Source organism: Caretta caretta, chromosome 7, assembly GCF_965140235.1.
Source record: "Caretta caretta isolate rCarCar2 chromosome 7, rCarCar1.hap1, whole genome shotgun sequence".
NCBI lineage: Eukaryota > Metazoa > Chordata > Testudines > Cheloniidae > Caretta > Caretta caretta.
The window spans coordinates 95,542,493-95,556,986 of NC_134212.1; the positions used below are offsets into that span (position 1 = coordinate 95,542,493).

General features: G+C 39.1%; 1 protein-coding gene across 2 annotated transcripts; it reads left to right on the plus strand.

Annotated features, from left to right (window-relative positions):
- The first annotated feature begins 2,001 nt into the window (after positions 1-2,001).
- Positions 2,002-13,009, plus strand: ZNF518A (zinc finger protein 518A). 2 transcript variants are annotated; one of them, XM_048857111.2, is made up of 3 exons: positions 2,002-2,279; positions 4,757-4,885; positions 7,356-13,009. In XM_048857111.2, the coding sequence occupies exon 3, from the start codon at positions 7,480-7,482 to the stop codon at positions 12,136-12,138; it is 4,659 nt and encodes a 1,552-aa protein (XP_048713068.1). In that variant the 5' UTR covers positions 2,002-2,279; positions 4,757-4,885; positions 7,356-7,479; the 3' UTR covers positions 12,139-13,009. The 2 variants fall into 2 exon arrangements, with proteins under 2 accessions (XP_048713068.1, XP_048713071.1); XM_048857114.2 differs by having other exon boundaries at positions 7,571-13,009.
- The last annotated feature ends 1,485 nt before the right edge of the window (positions 13,010-14,494 follow it).

Genomic DNA, 14,494 nt, shown 5'->3' on the forward strand with positions numbered 1-14,494 from the left:
TACATCAGATGTTCTCAAACTGTGATCCACGGATAGTTCCCTCTAAGGTGTGCACCTCGGCAGGCGCACACGAGAGAATGAAGGGCCACCCACCTAATTAGGGAAGCTGCGCAGGCATGCCTGAACCCTGGAGAAGATGCACATGTAAGGTGAAGTGGTGGCCTTGGAGATAATAGGGGGTGGGTGACAGGGGGAAATGGGGTCTGAGGAGGGGGTGGGGGTAATTTGGGATGTGCAGGGCTGCAGTGGCCAGAGAAAGAGGAGACTTTCCCCAGCTCCAGGGCTGTGGCTGGTGGGGAGAGACAGCCCTCCATCGCAGCCCCAGCTCAGGGCTGCCGCAGCGGGGGAGAGAGGGAACATCCATCACATTAGAAAGGTAAGACTACTGATATTAAAATATGAGTTGTTTGCTTTTATTTACAGAACAAAAAATGTTAATTACTATTAAGGTTTTTTTTATATAGTGCTTTTATCCAAAGTGCTTTACAATACTTAGCTAATGGTACAAACAACATTTGGAAAGATCATTAAATGGTCCGCTGAGACCCTCAGCAATTTTCAAGTGGTCCGCGAAAAAAAAAGTTTGAGAACCACTGACCTACATAGATGGAAAAACACGTTCCGTCAATGTAGAAAGTGTCTACTCTACAGTGGCACAGCTGCAGTGCCATAGCTGTGCCACTGCACTGGTTGTAGTGTAGACATATTCTTAATTGAACTGCTCCCTTTGGGTTCAATCCTGTTCTCACTGAAGGCAATGGGCATTTCCCCACTGGAAACACCATCAGTCCTTTTTACTCCTTCTTCTTGGCTTTGCACCCTCTTTCATGGCCTCCTCTATGTTTGGAACAGCATTCCTTTTCAATGCCCTTTCTTCCTTCAAATCTCACTTCTTCTGCTAATCTTTCCTATATTTATTGTCATTGACCACACCTCTTTGCCTTCTTGCATTTGAATTTATTATATTGTATGCGTCTGAGACTACAAATTCTTCAGACAGGGACCTTGACATTTGATATGTCTTGTAAAGCACCACAAACACACCACTCTACTAACATAATTGTTATGAAAATGGCAACTGTAGTTTAACCCTTATACATGGAACAGTCTCCCTCTTCTAGTGAAGTAAACAACTACACTCTGAAGAAACATTTCTTCCACAGAATTTTTCAGCTTTGTTTGCTACATTACCTTGAGTGTATAAAATATCTTATCTCTGCCAGGTATTTCTAATGTGTGAGCTGCAAAGTCTCTATCTGCACTGGACTCCTTGAAGTAGCAACCATATCTTCCTCTATGTCTGCATGATGATGGGTACCTTGTCATTGTTCAGTGAATCTGAATGCAATGGGATGCATGTGTGTTTGTGTGAAGGAATTATAAACTTGCTAAATAAATAGTAATATTTGGTGAGAAAAATAGAGATACAATTTTCTACTTCATTGAAGTACACTGGCCACAGAAAAGGTTCATTTTGGGGAATGGCAAACTGTTGCTACAAACCAGAGTTGGTTGGCTGTATTGTGGGGAGGGGAGGGAAGGTGACCTTAGTTTGGATAAGGGAGTTGGCAGGTGAGGGGTTAGTGCACATATAATCCATCAGGGTTAGGGCCCCGTTTCAAAAAGTCAAGGTCTGAGGCTCTGAAGGGGTCGTGTGTGTCTTTGTGTAGGGTGAGGAGTATGTACTTGGTTGGCAGAGTAGGAAGTGTGGGAGGTTGGTGCCCTGCTGCTGGGAGTCATGTATTATGTTCCCGTGCCATGCCCCCCTTCCCAACCGCAGCCCCTCCAGTCATAGACAAGAATAGGGTGACCAGACACCCCAATATTAGGTGCTTTGTCTTATATATGCAACTATACCCCCCCTTCAAAAAGTGCCCTGATTTTTCACACTTGCTATCTGTCACCCTAAGAGGAGGAGGAGGAAGAGGGAGGGTGTGTGGGACCGTCAATGCTGCTGCCTCATATATAGCAGGATCTCAGCCTTGCAGCTGCTGCAGTCAACATACAGCAGCCAGCACAGGGGCACGGGAGGCTTCCAGGGCGCCTGGCACGCCCCCCAACTGGGGGCCTGGAGGGTCATCAGAACGCACTCCCCTCCTTGGGCCTCCTCGGCCTCCGTCCGTCTGCTCCAGGTGAAGCGCGTATCCCTCCGCCGCCGCCGCCGCCACCACCCCCACCCCCCATTGCTGGGCTGGGCTCAGCTCGGCAGCCCTACAGTCCCCGGATGGAAACTGTTATGGCCGCCAATTGTGACTCGGAGGGCTATGGAGACGGGCAAGGTAAGTGGGCACAGGGCACGGTCCGCCGCGGGCGGATGGGCTCCCGCGCGGCCCCGAGGGAGGGGGCTACGGCCCCGTGCACGGGAGGGGGCTGCGGCAAGCAGGGGGCGACTCCCTGGCGGGGCAGGAAGCCGTCCTGCTGTAGGGCTGAGCCATCAAATAGTTCCGTGCGCCTCCCGCCATGAAAGTTTGTGGGGTGGCCCCAGGGTCCGGGTGGGTGGCGGGAGGCGAGGGGGGAGCAAGAGGGAAAGCGGCTGAGCCCCCTTCCGCGGGCACCAAGCGTGTCCCGTCGCCGTATGGCAGGGAGCCCAAGATCAGTGCCCGTGTATCCTTCCGCCTGGCTGAGGGGGCCAGTAGAGTTCCCGCCTGGCAACTCTGCCATCCCCGTGGGCAGCAGCAAAAGTTCTGTTTCCCCGCGCACCCCCCCCCGTCCCTGGGGCCCTGAAGCGGGGCAGCCAGGTGTGGGGGGCTGCCCAGCACTACCTGGGCTGATGGGGTCAGGATGGGGAGAGGTGACTATGGCTGGGGGGGGGGGGGATCACTCACTGCCCATCAGGTGCCCTGTGTCTCAGCGGAATGTTTATCCCTAGAGTTGCCTGAAAGGCTTGAGTTAGTCTACAACGACGGATTCTCTTCTCAGTGCCCCAGAAAAGGGGCTCTCCCCCCAGCCCCACTTCTGCTTAGAGAGTCTTGTAGTAATGCCTTTTAATAGTTTAAAATGTACCACTGCAGTAGTTCATAAACACTAAATACACCTTTTTACACCTTGGGTTTTGTATTTCAGCCCTGTTTGTCCACCATATATGTGTATACACTCACACACACTACATTTTTTTCCCTGAGAGCTGGTACCCTAGACTAGAAAACCCTTCACAATGGTTTTATATCATACCATGAGTGGAGTAGTCAGCTGGTAGCCTTTACAAAGAACTACTTAATTGTGGTGCTTAGAGTGTCTAAAATGTGTACACTGTGCTGTGCTAATAGTATATTTAGTGAAGCTTTTTATAGACTATTATAAATGTAGCTCAAGAAAGTAATTGTAGGTATGTTATGATGATTGCATAGCACTGTATTTCTAATATAAGATGCTTTTATAAATAATAAACCTTTCTAAGTTAATGTCCATCTTAATTTAGTCTCAGATTTTTGTTCAAATTTAACAAGTTTCACTTTGTTTTAATAAAATAAAGATATGAGAGCTCAAATATATTTTAACATCAGAGCCTATTTTTGTAAGCCCTTAAACATGTGCATATTCCTGTTGAAGTCAAAGATTTGCTTAAATGAGTGAAAGTTTGCAGATTTGACCAAAAATGTGAAAGTTATTTTTAAACTAGAAAATTTAAGGTACTGGAAACAAAATTTATGCAAAACTTTGACACTATTAATTGGCTGTAACCTTATTATATTTCAAATTTATTTTTTTCTCTTACTATTTGATGAAAATTTACAAAATGTATAATAGTTGAGATGGAGTTAAATTTGTGTACAAAGGGCTAATCTTTTTTATGTTATAAATAAGAATAGTTAATTATCATCATCAGATTAAACTGGGTCATTTCTCCTTTGTATTCAATGGCTTGCTTTTGTTTTCACCTACATCATGTTTTAACAACACATTGGCAAACTGGAAGTCCTTCAAAACAAGATTGGGGCCTAGAAAAATCTAGAAACCGCTTACTCATCTGAGTAACATTAAGCATATGTGTAAGTGTTTTCAAGATTTGGTCCTTACTCATAATATCAAATATAAAACTTGTAAATCCAGTTTTATTTTCAAATGGTGGTGAGTAGACTAGTTCCCTTTCCTTTCATGTCCCCCTTTTTCTTTTTAAAAAGCATTTTTTTTCAAAATCCTCCTGGGAAATAGTTGTATGACTTCTCCAAAGTTATTGGTGCAGATTCAAGAATCAGTGGACTGAGCCCTGGTCTACACTACAATCTTATGTTGGTGTAACAGCACAGTTATACTGACTCAACTCCTGGTGTTGAGATCACTATTTCGACGGGAGGGATTCTCCCTTCTTGGGAAGGTGGAAGCTTTCCTGTTGGCCTAGGTAGCATCTTCACAAAGTGCTACAGTGGCGCAGCTGCATCGCTGTAAATGTAGACAAGCTCTGTGGTACCAAATAGTGTTCTCTTTCTGTGGTTTGTTGACAACTATCATGTCTGGCTACTTGGTTACCAAAGTTATAGGCACCTTAGAAGTACCCAAGGCATTGATGGGAGAGTACATTTTTGTTTTTTGATTGCCAACTATGTTAATTCCACTCATAGATTTATAGGTCATATCACAAATTACTCCATTCTTCTTGACAGAACAATATTTGTCATATAAGAGTTTGTCCCATCCTTCTTTTGGCTAAAAACACACAAAATGTCAGATTGTGAAGAATCTGTGCTTGTTTTTTTTTTCTTTTCTTCAGAAATGCTTAAATTTACAGCTTTTAAAATCTCTATCCTTTTATTTCCAGATCCTTCTCTTAAGTATTTCTCCTGACTGTGGCCTTTTCTGATCGTTGTATTTTTATGCCTTTCATTCTTGTGGAAGAAAAATGTTGAAAAGGCAAATGAAGAATTGAAATCTAATCTTTCCCTTCTGAGTAAGTTCAATGTATGCCTATCTAAAACACAAAAATTTCACTGGGCTTCTATTTGTAAGTTTACTAGTTAAGAATTTTGTTTGTTGTGTGCGGAGCTACACTTAGAAAAAGTTTGCTATTATACAGTGAGGCAGTTTTATATTAGCATATGAATGTTAACTTGTATCTTGTGTGGTTAGCTAGTTTAAGTAGAATTTAACTTGGTTGGATATATCTGGCAAACACTTTGCCAAGAGCATCTGTGTTTTATCCAGTTAATGAAAGGTTGCCCAACTCAGGATCACACTGGTGCCCAGTAGGAACCTGAAGTTCACCCTTTGCATAAAATACAGCAGACTGTCTTCATTTTTAATGCAAAGTGCAGTCTGTAGTTATTACCGGTCTCCGTATTCAGTATAATGCTCCATTGTCATCTAAGCAGCTAGCTACTAGCATCAGGATGGAGCATGGCATGCTGGGACATATAATTTGAATGGGTTGCATCTTGTCTATTAATAATATCCAGCTACAGTGAAGAATTCTCCGCCATACTTTGTCACCCATGCTTTATTTGGGAGCTAGATTATTTTCTCTACTTATATACCAGTACATCAGTGGATCTTAGTGTTGACAAGAGGAAACATTAGTATATTTTTCTTTTAGTGACAATGAAGTGTATATGCAGTGCCTCTGTGATGGCACAAAACAGAGTAATATCAGATGGACTAATCTCACACTTGTGAGTATAAACAGGAAATGTACAGTAGCTTATCTAAAAATAAAATTCCTCTTTTCTGTATGCCAGGTTATTGGTCTTAATTACCAAATACTCCTAAGTGTGTGTGTTTTAAGAACACCAAATGTGTAATTTAAAACTTTGTGATTCACTTAACTGAGGAACACTGTTAGTTGAATTTTAATTCAGTCTAAAATATTGCTATTACTATCCTATAATAATAATATACAATATATTACTATTGAAAAGCTGTATAAAATACTGGAAAATGTTTTGCTCTTTATCATTTGGGAGACTTGTTTAGGAGTCCTAATAATACTTTTTAAAGGTGTACAATAAAGAATATGTGTAAAAATGTTTTTTGCCGTTCTTGCTCCTCTGATGTGTAAATAGAGCCTTGGCATTTTTGTCAGCTTCCATCTTGCTGCTTGATTTTAATGTGTTTAATATTGGGTCTTCTGTTGCTAGAGGACTATGATAAAATATTTGGAGAACTTCAGTTGCGCTGTTGTCAGAGCCTGTTATCTATACTGTAGCTTTTGCATACCCCTAACCAAGAGGGAATGAAAAACTCATTCTTACAGTTTGAATGTTAACCAATAAAATGATCTAAGATTCAGTATCCCCAGCACCTTGTGTAGGTGTGCGTGTGTGTGGGGGGGTGCTGCTCAGGTTACAGTATCTTGTGATTCCACTACTCAAGCAACATCTCCAAAAATTTTGCTAAAGCACTCCAGAAAAGAGGGACATGAAGATATCATTTTTTCTAATGTTAAAAACCTAAACAGGAAAGAACTTTATAGATTATGAGGAAGCAGGGAAGGGCAACCCCCTTTTTTGTTTTGTTTTGCAGTTTACCTTTAAGGAGTGAAAATGATTTTCTGTGACAATCCATTGCACCTGATACTATGTTGCCATGTGGGAACCTTGTTTTCAAACATGGACTTGAGCTTCCAGACCGTATGCCAGTGAAACCTCTTGTGCTGCTTTGTATTGATATAGATTTTTTGTCCACATCATTTGTAAAGTAAAACTTAAATCTGTCTATTCCCCAAGAATAGGTGATACTGGTTTCTGTTACACAACATTTAGCTACTACTATGAGTAGTGAAAACTTAGCAAAAGTAGGGGCATTTTCATATTTTTATTAATGAAGTCAAATTTCACTGCATACTGTTTGAATTCATTCATAATACATTAGGTGCCATTTCATGACCCATGTCATAGTAAAGTTACGGTAATTATTTTTAAATGGATTGAATCCAGGGTTTATCTGTTCCTGAGTAAATAATAAAATCTGGATTAATAAAAAAGGCACTCAGAAGTTCTGATGCTTACACAATATCAACATATATTTAAGACTTTTGTTTACAAAAAGCTATGTTGTGAGGAAAACAAAAAACAAAGCTGTAGCTAAGAACTGTTAAAGTGTATTTTTCTCTTTTGTCAATAGGTATAGCACATACAATTTTAAAATATTTGTGTATATATTTGAAAATATAATGCCCAAATGATCCAAAAAAGTTTCATAAAAATAAAATTAATGTAGTTCTTGGAGGGAGGCTTTTTGTTTTTTGGATTGGTGCTGTTTCTCCTGGGTGCCACAGCAATACAAATGTATAAAAGAAATAAACAGTTAAAAATATATTTAAAATGCTGGCTCATAAACTATGCTTTAAATAATTTCATAAGGAGTATGTTACAATTGAATCAGCTTTTAAAAAGTAGCATTCACTGTGCTATTTTTAATTTCAGGGAAATTAAAATGGAGAAAGTCCTGGAACTCTGAAGATATTTCTGCATAACAGGCTTGTCTGCTGCACAAATTACAAAAACTCACAAGATCTCCCTAAAACAAAATAAGGAATATTTTAAAACCATGCCATCTGAAAAGGAACAAATTTTTTGTGATAAAAAGCCAACTACTTTACAAGATAATGATGCAAAGAAACTTTGTGTTTGTATTCCAGATAATGCTGTGGAAAAAGTATTGGTGAATGATACTAGAAGTGTAATGCCTCCACCGCTGATTTTAGATGTCAATCTTTCTTATGGACTGAAAAATGTGAAAATTGATTTGCCCAAAGTGAACATTCCAAATGAAGTGGTATTGAAACATGAAGTTGATAGATTCAGAAAATTATTTCAGTGTAAACAGCAAACTGCAAGAAAATCTTTAAGTCAAGAGAAAGTAAATGGAAGTCATCTAAATTGTTCAGAGAGCTACAATTTGCAAAGTAAACCGGAAGTGCAGTTTGAAGAAGAGGGTTTGAAAACTTCAGCAAAGATACTGAATTTCACCTGTACAAAATGTAGAGACAAAATTAGATATAGCCCAAATGATCTACAGAAACACTTTCAACTGTTACACTATGGAGAGTTGCCTTCGTATCCTTGTGAAATGTGCAATTTTTCAGCCAATGACTTCCAGTTGTTTAAACAACATCGCCGCATCCATCGCAGCACTTTAGTAAAATGTGAGATTTGTAATGATGAGCATATATATACCCTGTTGGACTTGACAAAACACTTCACATCAAAGCATTGTATAAATGGCCATTTTCAATGTGAAAAGTGTGGGTTTTCTACCCGAGATGTGGGCACATTTGTTCAGCACATTCATAGACATAATGAAATCCAATATAAATGTGGTAAATGCCATCATGTCAGCTTTACAAAAGGGGAGTTTCAGGAGCATCTTCTTGTTCACACTGGTGCATTTCCTTTCAGTTGTCAGTATTGCAACTATAGTGCACCACGGAAGGATTACCTTTTAAAGCATGTAATAGCTTTGCATAGAGATCACTTATATGCAAAAGATAAACTGGAGAAAGATAAATGTGAAAAAAGAATAGTAAAGACTCCAGCAGGGCTCAAGCTTATTTTGAGAAGGTACAAAACAGGAGCATCAAGGAAAGCACTTTGGAGACGGAAAAAGATTAACAATGGAAATGACAAAACTGAAGAGCAAAATGCACAAGTGCTTAGGAATTTGAATAAAATTCAAGCCAAATCTGAAGAGCTAAACCAGTCTGTGAAGGAGCTGCATATGAATGAAGAAAAAGATCAAATTATACATAATGAAAAGCATAATCTGCAAGGTGGAACATTGTCACCTATCACCATGCAATACAACAAAGCAGAAGATGGGTCAAGTTTTGGTTTGGGATTATTGAAAAATGCTGTTCATGGACCTACAGTTCTGATGGTGAAAAATAATAAAATATCTGTTCCAGCAAACTACAGTGCTAAATTTATGGGATTTAAGATGGTGGATGGAAAACAGCATATTGTAATAAAATTGTTGCCTACAAATAAACAGAATGTGTACTTATCGGGACAAAAATCTGATGCCTCAGCTGATTCTTTGCTACAAACTGCTGATACTTTTGGCTTGTCTTCAGGTGCTACATCACATGTAACTAATCATCAGACTCTGAAGAATAATTCTGTTCATCCATTAACCTCCACTCCATTTTCATTTTCTACTCCTTGTTCAGGAAACGCAAAAGCAGAAAAACAAAATAATACTTTATCACATGGTAAGAATATTTCTCAGACTGTAGAATCTCCCACTGTAGTTATAGGAAAGAATGCAACTCATTTGCCAATGAAGCCTGCATCAACTGCACCTCCATATGACTTGGTGACAAAAGTTGGAACTAGGGGTAATGTTCTCTCATGGGAAAGTTGTATTGCTCACAGTCGTCCTCAGGTATTATCTCCCACAGTTACAAATACACTTCATTATGACCCCATGAAAATGCCCTTCCCTACTGAATTTAAAACACAAAATGGTGGAGTGAGCAATAACAGTGGACCTAATCATCTCTACTATCCATCAGTTGATTCATCTAACCAGGGACTACTGCCTTTTCATAATTACTCTAAAATAGACTCTTCAGATAATCCATGTAGCATTTGGATGCCAACAGATGACAAACCTAAAGACTTTATGTCCAGCAAAATGTTTCTTCTTCAAAACCGCTTGAGAAGTGACTCTACAACCTCATTTTCACAGTCAGCGAGAGGCCTAAATCCTGAAAAATGTGTATCATCCCAGTTAAATATTAATTCAGTTTATGGACATGTAAACACTAAGAATAATTCTTTGTCTTCAAGAAACCAATCTAAATGTGCTATTGACAGACAGTGTTTTACAGAAAAATGGCATGGTGGTAACAAACAGTATTTGGACACTAATATAAACCAAGTGTTTGAAAATGTAGCTGAGAAATCTAAAGCAGAAAATATTTCAGATTGTTCTAATTCATCCCTTATGCCTAAAATCACATCAGTTTTCTCATTACATAGTAAACAGGCATCCAATTATTTGTCACCTGAAGTAAACCAATTACTTCAAGACGTGCTAAAAGTAAAATCAACTACTCAGCAAGAATCTCACAATAAGTTAAATACATGCATAAAACTTCATTGTGATCAGTCATTTTCATGTCATCAGACAGACAGTAAAACTTTTACACACTTAAAGGACTCAACTGCATGTAGTTTAGCCAGTTCTTCTAATGTAGGTGTTCATATGTCTAAGAGAGAGCTGAACATGAAATGTAGCACAGAAAGTGAAGGTATATGTTTTGGGAAAGAAAGACAGGCACCAATGACATCACTTGATGCAGAAGAAATGGATAAGTTATCTAGAACTGCGAGTGTTGGTACATTGCTTAAAACTCATACTGATGCAATCATAACACAGCAGCTGGTAAAAGATAGGATGCGATCTACAACCCAGAATCCTAGCGGCTTCTCACCAGTTCTTCCAGAACAGAAGAAAACACTTCTAGTTCAGTCACCTCCACCAGGATTTCTTGTACCTTTGCATCTTGCTAACCAACCAAGCTTACAAGTTGTTTCAGGAAAACCTCTCCCATCAGCGAGTTCATCAGATGTTCATTTGACTAAAAGCATACCTGCATCCTTTCTTTTAAATAAAGGACCTGGAATGATATTGACATTTAGTAACGGGACACTTGGTACAGTTACAAATGTCACTGGTAATAGCTCTCAGCTTTTAGGGAGAGTTGCATCTAAAGAGTATGGTAAAATAACAGTACCGACTTCAAAGACCGAATGGAAAAATGACAGTGTTAGAAGTGTAAGTAATTCCTCTGGTGTTAACACTGCATCTGATGAGGCAGTAAGTGATTTGTCAAATAGCGTGCCATTCAAAGCACCTCTTTTAATTACAAATTCAGCTGATTCTTCTATGAAAGGAATTTCTTCTGAAAAAATGTTACCAGAACATCGTGGCACGGTGTTTGGTTCCTTGGAGTCAGTAAAACAACAGGAGATTCCACAGAAGCAGCCTGTTTATGCGCTTTTGCCTGATGGACGACCGGCAGTTTTTCTGAAATGTATGACGCCAAACAAGCCTGTGGTTCAGAAACATAATGTTGTTCAAGATAATGCTTATAATCAAAATTGTCAACCAAAGAAAACTGGAGCCATGCAACAAAAGCTTTTGCTGAAAGTTAAGACCTCTACTTCTGATGCAACTACTGATCTAAAACAATCAGTTAGCAACTCTGTGCCCTCACTACAATTGGATAAAATGCAGTCCTTTAAAAGTCCTGCACTAGGGAAGAAACAGACTATTCTTACTTCTAGTGATGCCTTATTTTTACCAGGTAGATTGATGCCAGCAAATCCCTCTTTGGCAGGCTCTAATTGTGTACTTCCTGTAGAACCTGTACATTCCACCAAGCCTACAGGGGCATGGTCGCAAAACTGTTCAATTAATTCTAGACAAGCAGTAATTGCTAACAAAGGGAATAGTTATGGTAGTCAAAAGTCCACGTGGAACACCAGAAACAAACTTTCAAAAGTCAAACCTCACTTAAAACAAACAGGTTATAAAAGTTCAGAAGCTGTGGTTTCACAAAGAAACAAGAATTCCAAACGAAAAACTAAGGATGACTTCCAGGAACCCCCTAGAAAGAAAATAATGTTGCACAGGAAGTGCAAAGAAAAGAATCAAACTGAAGTTGTTAGCAAATCAAGTGGCCCTTACAGACCAAGGGCATCAAAGGAAACTGTGAGGACTTTGAAACTACTTCCTTTTAATTCTAAACAACTTGTAAAATGTCCTCGGAGAAATCAGCCAGTTGTAGTACTGAACCATCCTGATGCAGACGTTCCAGAAGTTGTAAATGTAATGAAAACTATTGCTAAATTTAAAGGACATGTTCTTAAGGTCTCATTGTCAAAAAGAACTATTGATGCTCTTCTGGAACCGGCATACTGCAATACTTTGGACATTGCTACTGAGGATCTCTCTCGAAGGAGGCACAGGATGATAAAACCTGTTAGTCCTGTAAAAGAAAGATTTGTGTTAAAATTAACACTGAAAAAGACAAGCAAAAACAATTATCAGATTGTGAAAACTACCTCTGATAATACCTTGAAAGCTAACTTTAGCTGCTGGTTTTGTGGTAGGATATTTGACAATCAAGATAATTGGGTAGGGCACGGACAGAGACATTTGATGGAAGCTACTCGAGACTGGAATTCATTAGTATAATCTTTGATTAGTGAAGAAAGCAAAAATTAAATACCTTACAGTACTCATTTTAAAAAGAACCAAGTTGAATTATGATACAGAGGTTATTTAGGTATGGTATATAAATACAAAACAAAATTTTAAAATAATGCAAAATGATAGCATCAAATGTTGAGATACAACAAAGAACTGTGGGTTAGATATTGTATAACTAATTGCAATTACAGTACCATAAAACTTCAAATATTTTTTATTGCTATCATGTCCTATATTTTTATTATTCAATAGATTGAGTTCACAGGATTTTTGTTCTGTACATATTAAAAAACCTAAACATGTAAATATTTTTGTACTGCTCAGTTACTTGCTATAAATCATGCACAGAATTTTTTTCCCTTTTCAGTTCTGTGCATGCACTACTAAAACTGATTTAAAGGTTTTTCAACTACACACAGCTATTATCCATGGGTTTTTTTGTTGTTTTCAATTTGAATGGTTTTTGATTTTGCTTTTTCAGGGATTGAACACTATTGTTAGCAAGTGCCTAAAAGATGTGAAACAGTTTACATCATGTCAACTGTATAACCATAGGTCCAAATAGGACCATTTTCCCAATAGTTTCATTTAAACAAAGCCATATGTGAATGCTTTAAGCTGTATTGCTATGCACATGACACTTGTACTATTTCTGTGCAGTTTGTCTACTTTCTTAGTGAAGTATTTTTCATATAAATTAATAAAACATGTTACAATTGTGGTTAATACATTGAGCCTGAGAATGGAATCAATTGGAAATATTCAGTATATATTCATAATGTATATGGTGTTTAAGAATGGTGAACATTCCTAATCTGTATTGATTCTCATCAATATTAAATTTGCTATAACTGTGTTTACAGAATGATTGTGAGAATTTATAGACATTTGTTTTCTAGCCGCAGTATACTACCCCCTTGTCACAAATCCCAAGGAAGTGGCAGCACGTAGTTGCACTGTCCTAGGACCAGAAATTGGATTATACTTTGCTCCAGGGAAAACAATCTGTTCCTAGAGCTAGTGCAGATTGCTATTGCTTTTGCTCTTTGCTTCCTCAACTGCACTGTCTGGTATTTTTGGGAGGCCTAGACTTTGCCCACTCCCCATCCATCTGTATGGGGAGTAACTAGGGTGACCAGATGTCCCGATTTTATAGGGACAGTCCTGATTTTTGGGTCTATTTCGTATATAGGCTCCTATTACCCCCCACCCCGTCCCAATTTTTCACACTTGCTGTCTGGTCACCCTAGGAGTAAGCCTTGCAAAGGCTGCTCTACCTCCTATTGCAGCTGGTAAATAGCAGTGGCTCATGGAGGCGATGGTATGATGGGATAACATGATTTTGGTAATTAAATATTCATGGTAAATAGGCCTAATGGCCTGTGATGGGATGTTAAATGGGGTGGGATCCGAGTTAGCCAGGAAAGAATTTTCTGTAGTATCTGGCAGGTGAATCTTGCCCATATGCTCAGGGTTTAGCTGATCGCCATATTTGGGGTAGGGAAGGAATTTTCCTCCTGGGCAGATTGGAAGAGGCCCTGGAGGTTTTTTGCCTTCCTCTGTAGCATGGGGCATGGGTCACTTGCTGGAGGATTCTCTTCTCCTTGAAGTCTTTAAACCACAATTTGAGGACTTCAATAGCTCAGACATAGGTGAGAGGTTTTTCGCAGGAGTGGGTGGGTGAAATTCTGTGGCCTGCATTGTGCAGGAGGTCAGACTAGATGATCATAATCGTCCCTTCTGACCTTAGTATCTAGTATCTATGAAGGGAATAAGAGCGTTTATGCTCCCTTACTTTCCTGTGTGGACTCACAGCCAGGATTGCAATCTGACCCATAGAGATGACTATATTAAGGGCTGTATCCTGCAGCCCGTAGGGAGTCACTGGGAGTCTTGCATAAGGACTGCAGAATTGTTCTCCAAATGTCTGACTCACTTTTGAAATATTGCTGGAAATCTCAAATGGGTGAAATTCAGCTCTCAGCAAAGGATCTGCACATTTAAAACGTTGTGAGGCCTTAAGTTGAACATAGATTCTCTGTGTTGGTTTTCTGTAGAAGGGTGAATGTCACTCTGACGTGAATATGAAGCCTGATTCTGTGTCCAGTGAACATAGTGGTAAACCTCTCATTGATGCCAATAGGAGCAAAATTAGACTAATGATTAAACTTCTATTTCATAAGGTGTAATAAGTGTTAGTATATTTTCTGTTTTAAAATGTCTCTTAAATGAATTGTTTTAATATTTATTTAAATAGGGATTGGTACTTTATATCAGGAAAAGTATGTGCTTTCAACATTTAAACACTCTTGTTAGAAATTTCCTCTTAAATTCTGCCTGC

Bases quoted from the DNA above. Each gene is read 5' to 3' on its own strand.
- ZNF518A (XM_048857111.2), top strand. From the start codon at position 7,480: ATGCCATCTGAAAAGGAACAAATTTTTTGTGATAAAAAGCCAACTACT.